At 42.3% G+C, this 17,233-nt stretch overlaps 1 protein-coding gene across 1 annotated transcript in view; it reads right to left on the bottom strand.

The window, feature by feature from the left end:
* Nucleotides 1-17,233, bottom strand: part of spire1b (spire-type actin nucleation factor 1b) — an 83,338-nt gene that overhangs the window by 36,952 nt on the left and 29,153 nt on the right. The window contains exons 3-4 of the mRNA XM_039806298.1: nucleotides 11,220-11,456; nucleotides 8,335-8,460 (exon numbers count right to left, since the gene is read on the bottom strand). Coding sequence (XP_039662232.1) covers nucleotides 8,335-8,460; nucleotides 11,220-11,456 — 363 coding nt within the window. The remainder of the gene's footprint in view (nucleotides 1-8,334; nucleotides 8,461-11,219; nucleotides 11,457-17,233) is intronic.

Genomic DNA, 17,233 nt, shown 5'->3' with positions numbered 1-17,233 from the left:
AACTACAAGGTGAGACAACCGGGTCGAAGAAAGACCTGCCAGATTTACCATGTAAACCTTCTTAAGAAATGGCATGTCCCTGATTGATGGCATCACTAACAGCTGAAGTCCCAGGTTCTGACAGGTGCCTTTAGGCGCCCAGCTGACCCCTGTCCACCGTCAAGACCTGGTAGAACTGACCAGTCGGTTTAAAGACGTCTTTTCCGACCGACCTGGCCGAACGAATGTGATCCAACACGACATAATCACTGAACTAGGAAAGAGGGTGAGGATCCGCCCCTACCGAATCCCGGCCAAGAGGGCAACCATTAAAGAAGAGGTGAGAAAGATGTTGGAAATGGGTGTTATAGAAGAGTCACATAGTGCCTGGTCCAGCCCAATCGTTCTGACTCCCAAGCCAGATGGCACTGATAGATTCTGCAATGATTTCAGAAAGTTGAATGAAGTCTCTAAGTTTCATGCCTACTCCATGCCTAGAGTGGATGAGTTAATCGAGCCCTGCCCGTTTTGTATCTACTCTTGATCTTACCAAAGGATACTGGCAGGTTCCCCTCACCGAGGAAGCCAAGGAAAAGACGGCCTTTTCTACTCCAGACGGCCTGTATCACTACAGAGTGCTGCCATTTGGAGTACATGGAGCGCCAGCTACGTTCCAACGCATGATGGACCAGAGACTCCGCCCTCATCGTGAGTATGCCGCCGCCTACCTAGATGATATAATAATCCATAGCCCTGACTGGACCTCCCATCTTGGCCACCTGGAAATGGTCCTGGGAGCTCTACGACACGACAATCCCAAAAAGTGTCATCTGGGCCTTGAGGAGGCAGAATATCTCGGCTACACTATCGGGAGGGGCAGTGTGAGGCCCCAGCTCCGAAAAGTGGAGGCCATAACCACCTGGCCTAAGCCAGCAACTAAGCGGCAAGTGAAAACATTCCTGGGCCTTGTGGGCTATTATCAGTGTTTTATCCCTCACTTTGCTACCATTGCAGCCCCTCTACATGAGATGACGAGGAAGAGCCACCCACACCATGTCCTTTGGAGTGCCGAGGCAGAGGAGGCATTCACCACCCTTCAGAAGGCCCTATGCACAGAGCCAGTCCTGAATACACCGGACTTTGAAGACACGTTTGTGGTCCACGCCGACGCCTCAGGGACGGGGCTTGGAGCTGTGCTATCCCAGGCCAGAGGGGGGGGGGGAACACCCTGTGATGTATATTAGCCGTAAGTTGCAAAAAAATGAAAATAATTATTCTACAGTGGAAAAAGAATGCCTGGCTATCAAATGGGCCCTAACCAAGCTGCGGTACTATCTCATTGGCAGAAAATTCACACTGGTAACCGACCATGCACCGCTTAAGTGGAAGGCAACTTCCAAAGACACTAACGCACAAATCACAAGGTGGTTCTTAGAGTTGCAAAACTTTCATTTTACTGTTGTGCACAGGTCGGGAAGAGCCAACGGGAATGCGGATGCCCTCTCCAGGAGGGAGGAATGTGGTTTTGTGGATGCTCTCGGCGCCTGCCTGGAGCTGGTGGAGGGGGTGTGTGGCAAACCAGGGGAAACAGGTCAGCCAAACCGGCACAGGGGGCGGGTACATAGGCTCAGACTGGGGGAGGTGATAGAGGGAGTCTATCTGCCTGTGCAGGTGCTGCAGCCACTTGGCACTGGTCACACCTGCAGCATTTCAATTCGATACAAGCTCCAACACTGGGTTTCGAACCAGTGTGCTTTGCGGGAGTGATACAAGCCCCATCATTACTTAAATCCTCCCAGGACAACACCTCCTGAAGGCCGACAGACCCCAGATGGGAAGAAACCTAAGTTGCAGTTTGTACCAGTACCCTTTTTTCCGAGCTACTTCATTAAAGAACACTTTCTGTTTAAGCCGACTGTCTCTGTTTCCTATGTTCATTGTGAATCTGGCGTTCAAGTCCCCTGGGTTGCCACAACACGCACACACACATACACACGCACACACACACACACACACACACACACTGATACACAAAAACACATACACACAAACACACACACGCATGAACACACAAAAAAGGTTTATTGCCACAGTAAGTTACACACAAGAAATATAACACTAAAGTCATCAGGTCATATGTAGGCTACTATATAATTTTAGTATCTGGAGACAATTAAGCTAATAGTTAACCTACATTTAATAACTACATGAAAAGTCAGAGAACAATTAATCCTGTGGAGACCATGAATGTTTGTACCAATGGCAATCGATCCAATAGTTTGGAGGAATCGCACTCCAAAACACAAATGTCAGTGTCTTTGTGGTGCTAGGGTTAGTCCGGGGATCAACAGAGAAAACAACATCTCTTCTTTACTTTCTAGGCTAAAAAGGCTGTAGTCCCCAATTTCCTGTTTTTGAGGCTTCTTTCTCAGCCTTCTCCCCCCTGCAATAAGTCCTCTCTCCTAACAGAGAGTTATGTAACCAACCAAATCCCCTCTATTCATCCCGATGCAGTACACACAGTAAATGGTCAGCAGCGGTAGTGCATAGCAGGAAGTAACCCTGAGGTGGAACACACGCACGCATGCAGGCACGCACATAAACGCACACACACATGCACGCACGCACGTACGCTTGACGCATGCACGCACGCACACACACACACACAAACTGGAAATGTTCCAACCCACTGCTGAGCTCAATGCTCCTGAGGAGAAACAAAGTCCAAAAGGACTCCTGCACTCGATCTTAACGAATGAGTTGAAGAATAATAAATTGTAGACAATGTACAACAACAAGACATGGCTGTGTGATTAGAGGAGCAGCCTCAATGTAAACTCTGGGAACATGAAAATAAGCAGATAATGTGTTTGTGATGACCGAATTATAATGTGAACTCATGTTCATTTTCCCCAGGCCACTTTTCAAGCCTTTTCATCAAGTAGAAAGGAGCCATTATAATGTATTCTAACCAGCTAATCACTGAGGAAAATACCAGCTTTACACTGAAATTGTTAATCCTTTGTGGAATGTGGACAGGTTAGAAACATATTACATCCCACAAGACTATTGGAATCATGCCTCTCTGAATATTAGCTGTGAGAAGCTGACCTCAGTGTTTTTGGCAGAATGAGAGTCAGCATGTCTCCAGATGTTGTCATCTATGTTGGACATGAACAGCATACATGTCACTCCTTCTTCACAGTGACCCACTTCCACCTGTCAGCCCGCGCTGGGTGTCTGGAGCACGGCGTGTCATCCACACACTGTGGTTGCATGGAACTGTTTGGACATTACCACACCAGTGACGCACACTTGGCCAGTTTGCATTAAAGCTGCTGATAGCTGGTATTTTGTCCTCATTATTGTCAGGTCTGACCACTTTCATGCAGAGATTGTACAATGCCATCCTGTGACCATGAAAAGGTCCATAAAGGGTAGATTTAAAAAAAATAAGGGTGACCCGTCCTACCAGTGAACAGTAAGCGGCTGGAAAAAGAAATCTGAGATACACTGAGATACAATCTGAGATCCCCTGTTTAATTAGGAATGGACACCACAAGTTAACAGATATTTGATATTTAATATAATGCCTTAACTTGCTGGTTTTACTGTAACATCTGTAGCATCCCTAAAACACAATCCTAAAATGTAATCATCATTGCATGTGGCTATACAAAAGTGATTAGGGTGATAAAAGGGGCCTGAACATTATGTTTCACTTCACTTTCACAAAAAACTAAGGCTCCCCCCAGTGTTATTAAAAAAAAATTGCAACATCCCTCCCCACAGCATGTTAAAATAATAATATGTAGAGTTCACCACCATCAATATACACTTTAATACAATGTTTTTATTACACCTAAAACATAGACCAAACCTGTTGTTTTCTGCAGTGGTGGTGTGTAAGTAGTGTATTTTAATGTAACTGTGCATGTAACTATTTAGCAAAGGAATGCTGAACTATGATATAAATTTAGGATAAGAAAAAGGCAAAAAACCCTCCCATGCTCTTCCAGAAAAGTCAGACAATTACAACAATTACCTTCCCTTTTTTCTTTCCTTATGTGATGTTTATGCACAAGCCTGATTTTTGGCATAAACTGGAGTTTCTATTTGGTATATACAATCTAAAACACGCGTCAGTTTTTTTCCACTTGCTCCCAAATGTTATAAGCAATGACTAATGCATACAAATGATGGGGGCAAGCTGTTGGTGAAAGCAGTGAGTCAGAGTTACGTGGTGTTATGTCATAGCTTGAGGAATATAGGCTGTGCACTGATGTGTCCATTCATTTTATTATGCACGGTCATTACCACGGATGCCTTTCTGTATCAGCTGACCGCCTCTGCTCTGTCACACAGGAAACAGGGTCTCTGTGTGTGTCTCTCTGTTATGTCCATGCCTATTACATGCTGCAGCTTCAGGCCTTTTCTCTCCAAAATGATGACTTATTACTGAAACAGGCAAGACGGCTCAATCAGATATGATTTATATGCTGTGCTGGTTTCCTCATTTGAACCTTTGACCCTCCTGTTGTCTTTGGGTGAAATTTGACTCGTTTTCAAAACTTCAAAATCAGAACTATCATAGACAGGTAAATACATGGACCAATAGATCTGCTCTGGACAGACATAAGGATATTAGAAGCACTTTTCCGGTGCTGGCTGAGCGTTACTGAGCAGCCTCCAACTGAGCTTGTAGACGTAGATGTGACGTGAGCAACCTGTCTGAAAGTGTGAAGTCTTCTGGTAGCTGTGCCGAGAGAAATCTCAATCATTCCCAATCTTACAGAGACGGAGAGCGTAGGTATATGTAAGGAGATAACATAGACACAGGCTAATTATTGCTAACTAAAATGCTAGTTAACATTAGTAATTAAATGTAAACAGCTAATGTAAGTCCAAACTGCCTGTGAGCTTCTCCTGTACTATACGGTAATTCCTCTACTGTGTGACAGTAAGTTGTGTGGTTATGACACAATCGTGTTTCTTTAGAAATAAACAATGGACAAATAGAGTCTTTAAACGCTTCAGATGTAAAGTTATTCGCTGTCAAAGTGACTTCAAAAATGAATGACAGTCAATGGAATGCTAACGGCGGGTAATGGCTTGTTAGCATCAAAATGGCGCCATAGGAGCTACGCGTTGTGAAGAGAGACTTACCCCCTTGTGAAATATGGGTTTCTTTTTTAACCAAATTAGCCAAAAATTAAGTACAATTGCAAGTACTTGATCACTACGTTCATTGAATTTTGGGTATTAAATTTTGTGGCATTTGGAAAAAAATGTAATGGTTTTCAAAACTTTGACATACACACGTCTATGATTTTCCATCAACACTTCCTCTAACACTTCCTTCCTCTAATATTAGTCATAGTAATTCATAATTTCAAAATTAGGTATAATTCCCTATAATTGAGATTTATTGAGCATAAATTCCCAAAAATAAGTGTAAAACTACCTCTAAGTTGGTGTCAGTAATGTTAGTGAAAAATAGCGTCGAAAATGTTGAAAAAGTGAACTAGCCATTTAAAAAAAACGTCAAAAGTGCCGAAAAAAAGGGACAAAAATGTCAGAAAATATGTAATAACATCAAAAAAAGGTAATTTTCAATTTTGACCAGGGAGGACAACTGCATGGTCGACGGGAAGACTATTTCTATTATATTCATATGACTTTTACCATAGGCACCAACAGTGACACTAAAGTAACACTGTCAGTGGTACCCACATAGAGTGAGAGTCATGTGGGGTCAGGCTCTGGGGTCAACCATTCGTACATATAGCTATGAAAAGTAAAGCACTGTACTTTGTATGTATTCCCAGTATTTATTGCTGTTTGCACCCCACTGACTGCTGCTTTATAAGAACGCTGTGGTCCATGTAGGGAGGAGGTCGGGCAGGATAGAAGAGTCATAAATCATTCATATAACACTCATTATTGCTGTTGTCTAGATGACAACATTCAACAGTCATAAGTGAAAATTAGCCAACTGGCTAACACTGGCGCATTTACAGAAATGTTGATTAATGTGCATTGTCCTAATCAAAATAAATAAGTATGGATGCACCGAATCCAGATTTTTGGGGTTCGGCCGAATACCGAATCCACTGGTTAAGATTCTGCCGAATCTGAAACCGAGTCCTCCTCCCATCCTCAGTCCATTAACACAGTAAACACATTAATGAATGCCCACAGCCTCTAAAATAGTTAAATGTAACAACTTAATGTTGAATTCACACGCTCTTTTCACATCGTAGGAAAGCACATCGCTATCGCCAGATGAGTGACAATTTTGTTTGGCAAATTTTCGCTAACCAGTGTAGGGAAACTCATTTGCTGAGAGAACAGCTGACAGCCCGGGAGAGGCACTGTCTGGTTTACAGTTTTAGCTGTGACTGTTCATGCACAACTCGTATTCTTTCGGATGTTTCATACCAAATGTTGTAACAGTGGCCATGTTGTGTATTGTTTAGGGTCCTTGCCACCATGAGACAAATCAGCATTGCAAATTCAACATGTAGCTGGACTTGAATGGCCTTCTTTTGACTGAAAGTACTGCCAAACAACAACTTTTTCTGCTCACGAGTTCCATTTCCACTTTCTCACAGCCTACTGCATTGAACGCTCCACCTACGTACACACCTTCCCGTAATCAATGGCGCCATCATTACGTCAACCAGCTGAAAAAAATTCTAAGGTTCAGCAGAAACCGAGCCCCATCAAAAAGCCCAATATTCGGCTACATCCGAAGCCGAATCCTGGATACGGTGCATCCCTAGTCATAAACACAAGACTTTCACCCAGGAAACGCGTGTTCATGTCCCTAGAGCTGGTTACTGAACTTAGATACATTTTAGGCACCGGCCGAATTGCCTCCATAATATCGAGTGTCAAAAAGTGCCATGTCATTCAATACCAAATTTCAAGACCTAAGAAGTAAATCTCATCAGCGTCAGTGAGCCAATAAGCATGCAGCATGCTTCTACCAAGATCTAATAATGGCATGCTGAAGAACACTAGGGTACACAGAGACAGTGCTCACGCGTGTGTTGTTGTATTTTGAGAGGCTTGACTACAGTGTTTATAAAGTTGAACTGTAAAAAAAGGAACTGTAAAAAAAGCTTACCATAATGTTATAATTTCTATTTTGTTAAAATGGATTTTATAAAATTGGTTTCGAAGTCAAGGTATCGGTATCGCTACAGGTATCAACATTTTTTGAACGATATCCAGCCCTAGTCCGGGAGTGTTTAATTCAAACCATGTTTTTTTTTTTTTGATTCTTAAATAGACATTTTGATGCCTAAACTTAACTGTCGTCGCTGCATGACGCTCACTTTTTGTCGGCTAAACTCAACTGCCGCAGCCCGTAAAAGGACCCTCACCCAGAGCCCTGTACTCGGACCAAAGTCACCTTTTGTTGGCTAAACTCAACTAATAACGGCCTTTGAAACGACCAGCAGCTCACAGTGCTCTGTAGCCGGCTCCCAGTAACATTTTGTTGGTTAAATTTAACTGTAAAGGCCACTAAACTTAACTGTCATGTGACAGGCTGTCACATGACCACGTATGATATCATATGAACCCGTTCATGAGAATGCGTTGGTGGGGTGCATCACCCTGTAACTTTGCATGAGAGGACAGTGATGCCATGTGCAGTAAATGGGGAGTGTGTTTTTAAGTAAGACTGGTATTATAAAGCATTAACTTTTGCATTCCAAAAAAAATAATGTTCCTATATGTTGTGTAATGAAGCTCAGCATAAATTCTTTTAGGAAGACTTCTAAACGTCATCCACCTCTCTCCCTTCCTAAAACTGATCAGCTGTTTTGATGGCTTTCACAGTTAAACCAACCAGAATTGGCCATGAATTCCACGAGCCAATCACAGCATGGCATCCCTGCCTTAATTCTGTTCTTCTCTCTGCTGCTGTCAGTTGTTATTTCAGGCAAAGGGTGCAACCCTCCTCCTCCCCTTCCACCTCCAGTCATCGTCACCCACAGCACCCTGGGTCCTCCTCCGGCAGACCGCTCCCGTCGGCTCCTTCGGTCCGGTCTTCGGGCTCCTTCACCACCACCACCACCAGTGTCTAGACTCCATCGGGGTGGATACGCCTTGGCTTCTCTACCCCTTTAAAATTATTTTTATGACGATGGAGTCTAATCTCCAAAGGCTCTGTACATTTCATATTATGCATATGTACAAATAAACCTTTGCATATTTGCAACGAAGTCTCTCCTGATTGAAATGTGTATCTAAAACACATGTCAATTTATGTGTCTGAAAAAAAGAGCTGTACGAGTCTACAGCCATGATGATGATGATGATGATAATATGATAAGGACCCACCTCTTTGGCACTCTTGATCTTCTCCAGGAAAGTACTTAGCTCCCTGGTTTCTGTGTACAGAGCCCGGCACACTGCCTGGTAGTGGCTGGGGGCGTCTGATAGACTGGGTAGATGAGCTGTGCACAGCTACAGGGGAGACAAGACAGGGTTTCAGTACACAGTTCACACAGCTGCACTGATTAGAAACATGACACAAAAATGATTGAGGTGCAATGTAATGTATTTTTTATACCAATGGCTATCAATGCCCATATTATTTTGACATTACTATCACATTCTCAGTGAAGGGATTTCAGGTTATGTAAAGCACCCTCTGGCAGCCATGTTTGGGGTCTACTAACCCTATCTGTGAACAGCTAAAATATAATGATAAATTTTATGCTGGCATTGTTAGCTAACAATGCTAACAACTGTTCAGTTTACAATCGTAAAAGGGAACCAAATATTCACATTTCAGAAGCTGGAACCAAAGGATTTGGGCATTTTTTCATTAAAAAATCCCTCAAAGCCATTATTGATTATCAGAATTGTGGCTGATTATTATTATATTTTTCTGTGGATCAACTAATTGATTAATTGACTAATTTTTGCAGCTCTACACTACATGACATGTTTCTGTATCACAGCAACCTCAATTTAGAAACAAATCTACATCATCAGATTCTTCACATTAACTCCCAGTTTTCAGTCTACACCAACAACATAACAGAATATGACACTGGCGATGTCAAACTCAAACTGGGAAGGCTTGTTAAAGGATCTCAGGGACAAACAGACATTTGCTGACATTTGTAAACGACTGAACACAATTGACAAGACAACTATGTCTGCTGCTCTCTCTCTCTCTCTCTCTCTCTCTCTCTCTCTCTCTCTCTCACACACACACACACCAAGAGTGGTGAGAGAATAAGTCCTTGTCTCTCTCAGATGAACAGAAGGTACCCTGGGCCAATGTTTGGCTTCCATTTGTCCAGACTGCATCGCAGTATGAGAAAATGTCGCTTAACACAGAAAATACCAGACAACCGTCTCTCCATAAGCTTTATCCTACCCACATCCTATCACAAGTTTGTGAATAACACATACCATTGTTTTTCCAGGGCAAATGAATATGCTATTGTTGTTATTTTCATGTGGCACCCAGTTAAAAAGAGTTAATAATGTAGGCCATTCTATCTCAGCCAGGGTTAGTACAGTAGGACAAAAGGTAAACTGAGGGAGCACATAGAGTGAATGGACTAAGGGTGGGAAATACTGAGACAACAATTGGGAACGACAGCCATCAGGCCAGCCAGGCTGCCACACTGCTCAGATACCTTGGAGAGGAGTCTTGGTGTGTGTGTGTGTGTGTGTGTGTGTGTGTGTGTGTGTGTGTGTGTGTGTGTGTGTGTGTGTGTGTGTGTGTGTGTGTGTGTGTGTGTGTGTGTGAGTGAGTGTGTGTGAGACTGGGTATGTGGTCATTATGTAAACAGTGTGAGGCCAGACACAGTGACTCTGACTCTGAGATACATGCCTCCCAGCATGGATGAGGCTGGCAGCCAGACTGCACTGTGAGTCTAATCTCTGTGTAACATTTTTATTTTCTCGCGCATATCTTTTCCTGAACAGTTACCCTCGCTGATATCATCTGTTCCTGGAATCCATCATTGGATTATGTTTACTCAACAAATGTATTTCCATTTTAAGTTACTTTATACTTCTTGTCCACCACATTGCAAAGGCAATTATGATACTTCTTACTTCAATAGACACATTTATTTACTGGTAACATTTTTGTCTAAAACATGTGATGAGATTACAAAATATGAGGAAATGTTAACCCTATAACTAACCAACATAAGTTAAAGTGGTTTAAATTAACTCCACCTCTACCAGCTAAAAACAATGAAATGCTTACAAGTTATGTGTGTGTCACTTATAATAATCCAATAATACAGATTGTATGATAATATACCACTCTGAAAGGAGCCATTTTGTATAATGTGTGTTTCTACCTTTGATACTTTCTACAGCCTTTAATATCAGTTTTCAGGCTGCCAAATAGTACACACGTTAGTGCAAATTAACCTGAGAAATCAGGGTTTCAATCTCCACCTCTGAAAAGTGCTGCTTCTCAGCCGGATTACGTCTCGCCATGTCGGAAATTGTAAGGGCGAGGCCTCAAAACCGAGAATATATTGGGGCGTGATATTTAAATTATGATTGTTTCCAGCCGCTGCATTTCTCAATGTACGACCATTGTTACGCTCTGATTGGTGTGATACGAACGTTTCATGAATCACACGTGTCACACATATCTGCGCTGGTTTCTACGTTAGCTTGATAAATGAGGGCCAGAATGTCTTATAAAGTTGATACGTCTTTCACGTCCAGCAGACATGGAGCAACATTAGCATTCATTTGGAGTCATTTTGCCAGCAACCCAACGAATTAAAGTCCAATATTCACTCTCGTTTTTGCTCTGTTTTGGTTTCCACCAAAGCTACCAAGGGAAATGTCTGGCTCTTAAGCTACTACATGGTCCACTATGTTACAATGACGTTGCATGCTATAAAACCCAAACAATAAGCTTAAAGATGCTAAAATATCTGGATGATTATTCTTTGAGGGTTCATCACTATGTGAAACACCTTTCACATTACACAGTCGTTTGATCCATTGTTAACGTAAACATATTTGAGTACAGCTTTAAATTGCCTCATTAGCTGTTTGCGTGACAGCCTTTCCCAGGGTAAAATCCCCCTAAAAACAAGAAGTGATGTGTTTTACATCTCAAAAGTAATTTGTATATAATCAGCCAAAATGACATAAGCATAAATAGCCACTAATGGCTGAACAAACACAGACAAGACAGCAACAGTCACTCACTCCGCTGCCGTACGTACCTCGAGGATATCTCTGTAACCGTGGACACTGGAGATGTTGTCAGGGTCATCCTCTGCCTCATCCTCTTCCTCTGTTGCCTCGTAGCCTTCGTCGGGGCAGGCATCCCTCTCAGCCTCGGCCATGTTGGTCATGAGGTCGATGAGCTGCTCCAGAGGAGGGCTGAGCTCCCTCTCCTCGTTCTCCTTCAGCCCGTAATCCAGAGCCTTGTAGATCATGATGCCCAGAGACTCAATCACCTGAGGAGAGCACAGGAGACAACCAAGAAGCAACTTTAAATGATCTGCACTCTCTTTACACTCATTTTTGAAGGTGTCACCTTCATCTGTAAAATGTACAAGTCGACCTTATGCACGTGTGCATGTTCTTTTATCTGTGAACAATATGTTACTTCCAACAATGCTAATACAATGCATATAGACAGTGTTGGGGAGTAACGGAATACATGTAACGGCGTTACGTATTCAGAATACAAATTATGAGTAACTGTATTCCGTTACAGTTACAATTTAAATCGTTGGTATTTAGAATACAGTTACATTGTTGAAATCAATGGATTACATGACGATACTTCTCTGTTTCACGAGTTTATTCACTCTGACTAAATTAAGGCAACTCTATGCATTTTCCAGAAGCTATTTGCGTGATCAGTCACAATGGAGTCGGAACCGGCACGACAGAGCCAGGGCAGCAATAAGTTTCTATCTTGGAAATTCAAACAGCATTTCACATTAAAGAACGAACAGGGAGAATGAAATATAACTGTGCAGTGCAACCTCTGCTTGCCAGCAACCAACCTCCTTTCAGCGTCCAAATTACTCCACCTCCAACCTGAAGAAGCAGCTTAAAGTAAGCTATTTTTTTAATTAGCCAGGTGTAGTCGTCTGCTGTAGTTTTACTGGTCACTGGTCATTGACGTGCGACTTTACATTCTCCTACGTGCTGATTTACTAGCTCCAGAGCCGTTTAAAGACTGACTAGCCCCGTTTGACATGCTAGCTAACGTTAGCTAAAATTAGCTCGTGGTAGCAAGACTGCGGTTAGATTTTTGTAGTATGCAGTTCGGGACTACCAATACAATAATCTATCTGCTTGTTCAGGTACACATTCAGCTAGTTGGAATAAAAAGAACACACCATTATAGGCCTGTTTAGTAAGCTGGATGTGATAGCTGCATTCCTACACTTATAAAACGCAATTCAATGTGGAAGTAATCCTGAAGTAATCCAAGTATTCAGAATACATTACTCAGATTGAGTAACGTAACGGAATACGTTACAAATTACATTTGTGGGCATGTATTCTGTATTCTGTAACGAAATACGTTTTGAAAGTATCCTTCCCAACACTGCAGATTGTACACATTGTGGTAAGTAAAATCCAGCTGAATAGTGTCTGATGATAGAAATGGATGTGTGGATATTCAGCAAACAATACATTCATTTGTGAAGAATGCAGAGCTGGTGTGTAACAGGTGTTCTAACGGAACACCATACCCATCAGAATGGGATACCTTCGGTTAATGCGCATGCGCAGCAGTGAAATTTGTGGGATTGCGCATGCGTTAAATTTAAACCATCATTTCAGCATACCTAAGATTACAAGCGGTAAGTGTTGGTGTATTATATCCAACCCGGTCTCACGGCAGTTCGTGTAAATGGCCACGTTATTCTTAATCTATTGATACGTGTTCACGGAGACGTTTTTCTCGTTTTTTACGTGTAAATGTAACGTTATTTTTTACGTGTAAATGTAACGTTATTTTAGGACTTGTAAATGTAACGTTATTTTTTACGTGTAAATGTAACGTTATTTTAGGACTTGTAAATGTAACGTTATTTTCTCGGGGTAAGGACGCCGGGAGGCGGCCGAAAAGGTCGCTCCATAAGCCGGAGGCGCCCGCGAGGCGCCCGCTGGGGACCCGCTGGATGAGGTGGCCGGGAGGCGGCCGAAAAGGACGCTCCATAAGCCGGGAGGTGCCCGCGAGGCCGCCCGCTGGTGAAATACATTACTTTACATTTTCGTCTTGTCCACGTAAAAACCGACAAAAACGTCTCCGTGAACACGTATCAATAGATTCAAATAACGTCACAATTACACGAACTTCCATGAGACCGGGCTGTTATATCGCATTAAACAATGGGCTATCAAAACAGCATACCTCTTTTATAAACTGTATTTTTTTTTATTAAACCAGGGGTTATCAAAACAGCATACCCCTATAGAAACTGTATTTTTATTAAAAAATGGGCTATCAAAACAGCATACCCCTTTATAAACTGTATTTTTTTTATTAAACCAGGGTTTATCAAAACAGCATACCCCTTTATAAACTGTATTTTTTTTTATTAAACCAGGGGTTATCAAAACAGCATACCCTTCACAAACACTGGTATGCTGTTTTGACAAAGTAGGCCAAATTGACAGACCCCGCTATAAAACTAAACTTCCGGTATGCTATTCTGACAAAGTATGCTACATCGACAGAACACCGGGTTAGCTAGCTAAGTTGGTAGAGCAGGCGCACATATATAGATGTTTACTCCTCGACGCACTGGCCGTGGGTTTGACTCTGACCTGTGGCCCTTTGCTGCATGTCATTCCCCCTCTCTCTCCCCTTTCATGTCTTCAGCTGTCCTGTGAAAATAAAGGCCTAAAAATGCCCCAAAAAATTATCTTAAAAACAAAAGAATGCATAATTTGTTTAGCTTTGTACCACAGATTGTAAAAATAAAGGATAAATAGTGCGTTACGTTGGAATCGGATTTTGCCGAGGTCAAAGTAGGAAACATGCCCCCTGACCTCGGGTTTAAGTTTATCAACTGCCATTGCTAACAATGGCTAACCTGGCTAGAGCTAATGATAACAATGAAAATCTGACTTGTAAATGGAACGCATTCAACTTGGGTGTGACGTCATTTAAAAAAAATACATTTTATTCATCAATTCAATTATCAATTACAATCAATTACAATAAAAGCCATATAAGTTACATACAATACACAATACAATGTTCAAGAGCAAAGTGTCAGTACCCGATCCGTTCCACCTGCACAATCCGTTCTGCGCATGTGCAAGATGACACGTATGCCATGACGTAGGCGCAGATGATAATGCTGCGTTCATTCCACCACCACCTTGGAATAACGGCACCGCTTCCACCTGCACGATCCGTTCGCGATGCTAAGATGTTCACACGCTAGCCTCCAGCTAACGTTAGTTAGCTAATAGCTAATTCGGCGGACCGCTAGGTGATTATAGCAGTCTGCCGTTTAGCCTCCCCGAACGTTAGTTTAGCTAACGGTTAATTCGGCGGACCGCTAGGTGATTATAGCGCGGTCCGTCGTTAGCCTCCACCGGGAAGCTAACGTTAGTTTAGCTAACGGTTAATTTGGCTAACCGCTAGCTGATTGCAGCGGTCTGCCGTTAGCCTCCACAGTTAAGCTAACGTTAGTTTAGCTAACAGCTAATTTGGCTAACCGCTAGCTGAGACAGCATGTAAACTTTAAAAGACCCTCAAAATAAAACTTGAAAATAAACGTTAACATATATAACAGCTGTTACGTCAGTTCTACTTGTGCTCATTTAAAATACAATCACTCAATACTTGTCTTTATTGTTATTACTGTAATGTCTTAATTTAGCTGTAGCCTGCTTTTCCCATTAAGTTTGACTTAACGTTATATTATTTTAGACTGAATCTAGCTGCAGAAACAACGTAACCAGTGGGGCGGTAACTGTTATTTCGAGGTGGCTTGAACGCAGCATTATCATCTGCGCCTACGTCATGGCATACGTGTCATCTACACATGCGCAGAACGGATTGTGCAGGTGGAACGGATCGGGTACTGACACAAAGACAAAACAACATTCACTGATGATGTCACATTTGGGATTCTACTTTAGGCTCCTCCCCCAAAGCTTTTTTACCTGGCTAAATGTGGTTGTAATGTGAGTTGATCAGATGTCTAGATTAGATATAACCATTGTTTCAACAGCATTCTAATGAGGATATTTCATTTTTCTAAAGGTACTCCTTTCATAATCCTGTTCTGTGTCAGAGCCGTTAAATGATTAATATGTGAAATATTATCTGTAATATTGACATCTCATTAAGTTACATGTTTAAAGCACATTTTCCCCATTGATTGATGAATGAATTTTTAATCTCAATTACAATGTCCCCAAGACCTAACTGAACTGATGACATCATCTGTGAGGTGAAAAACAGGGTGTATTAATAATAATAATACATTTTATTTAAAGCGCCTTTCATGACACCCAAGGTCACTTCACAAACAAACAATCATCAGACATTGATAAAATTATAAAAACAATAAATAAATAATAAAAAAGAAGAAAAAAAATCAGTCAGTTAATCAGTCAGTCCATAAGCCATCTTGAAGATATATGTTTTAAGTGTGTTTTTAAAATCAGTAATGAAGTCACAGTGTCTGATGTGGTCTGGCAGTGAATTCCACAGTTTGGGGGCGGTGTAGCTGAAAGCCCTCTCTCCCAGGTTCACACAAGGGACATACAGTAGGCCTTCTGAGAAGGATCTCAGTGAGTGGGCAGGGGTGTAAACTTCCAGGAGGTCAGTGAGGTAGGTGGGGGTATTATTGTGTAGGGCCTCGTATGCCAGGAGCAGAACTTTGAAACGTATTCTGTAGGCAACTGGAAGCCAGTGCAGTTGCATAAGCAATGGTGTTACATGGCCAGTGGATTTGAAGCATGTTATGATCCTCGCTTATTCGCTTATTAGGGATTCCAGACAAGGTGGAATTACAGTAGTCAAGGCTGGATGTCACATATGCATTGACAAGGACTTCTGCACTCTGGTGGGTGAGCGCTGGGCGAAGTCGCGTAATGTTCCTTAGATGGAAAAATGCACTTCGAGACATTTTATGTGCACACTAAATGAGAGTGTATTGTCCAGTATGACACCAAGGCTCTTGACCTGGTTGGAGCAAGGGATGGTGCTACCATCTACAGAAAGGGTGAAAGGTTCCATCTTAGCAAGAGCTGATTTGGAGCCAACCACTAGCAGCTCAGTCTTACTGTTATTCAGCTTCAGGTAGTTTTGTGTCATCCACAAGTTTATGTCATGGAGGCAGGCAGCAATAACAGCTGGTGGAAGGGTTGTGTAGATAAGTAGAGCTGGGTGTTGTCCGCATAGAAGTGAAATTGAACACAATGTTGCCTGAGGATAGTGCCAAGTGGGAGGAGGTAGATAATGAACAACAGAGGGCCCAACACAGACCCCTGGGGCACCCCTCTTGTCACAGCATTACTCTCAGACTTGCAACTCAGCATTTGTACGTACTGTGTCTTTCCAGAGCGATAGAAGGTGAGAGAAGGTATCAAGGGCTGCACTGAGATCAAGGAGAATCAGAATGGAAATCAGCTGCACAGAGGAGGTCATTAGTAATCTTAATAATAGCCATTTAAGTACTGTGCATAGGACGAAATGTAATGGCTCGAAGAGATCATTGTCCTTCAGGTGATCCTGGAGTTGAGTTGCCACTATCTTCTCAATAACCCTGGAGAGAAAAGGCATGTTGGAAATAGGCCTGTAGTTGTTGAAGTTGTCAGAATCCAATCCAGGTTTTTTCAGCGTTGGTCTGACAATAGCAGTTTTAAAGGATGGTGGTACAGTGCCAGAGAGAAGAGAGGTGAGCAATAGATGGCAGGCAGCTCTTAACCAGGCTTGTTGGAAGACGGTCCAGCTGACAGGTGGAGGAATTTCACTTTTTGATGAGGCCACAGATGGTACTTTCAGCAGGGAAAGTGAATTCACAGAGTTCATTGTTGTAAGATGATCCCTGAGTGCTCAGTGAGCATGGTTGTTTCAGCTAAGTAATTGAGCATTTTAATTGCTGGTGGATTGCCTCAATTTTGGGATTAAAAAAGTTCTGGAAGACTGAGCAGCGTTCATCAGAGAGTTCCTGATGGGTGATGTTAGCAGGTGCCTTAAGGAGACCATTAACAGTGGAAAAGAGAGCTCTGGTGTGTCCTT

The sequence above is a fragment of the Perca fluviatilis genome, chromosome 7, assembly GCF_010015445.1.
Source record: "Perca fluviatilis chromosome 7, GENO_Pfluv_1.0, whole genome shotgun sequence".
NCBI classification, from domain to species: Eukaryota; Metazoa; Chordata; class Actinopteri; order Perciformes; family Percidae; genus Perca; species Perca fluviatilis.
This window is presented reverse-complemented; position numbering and strand designations above follow the sequence as displayed.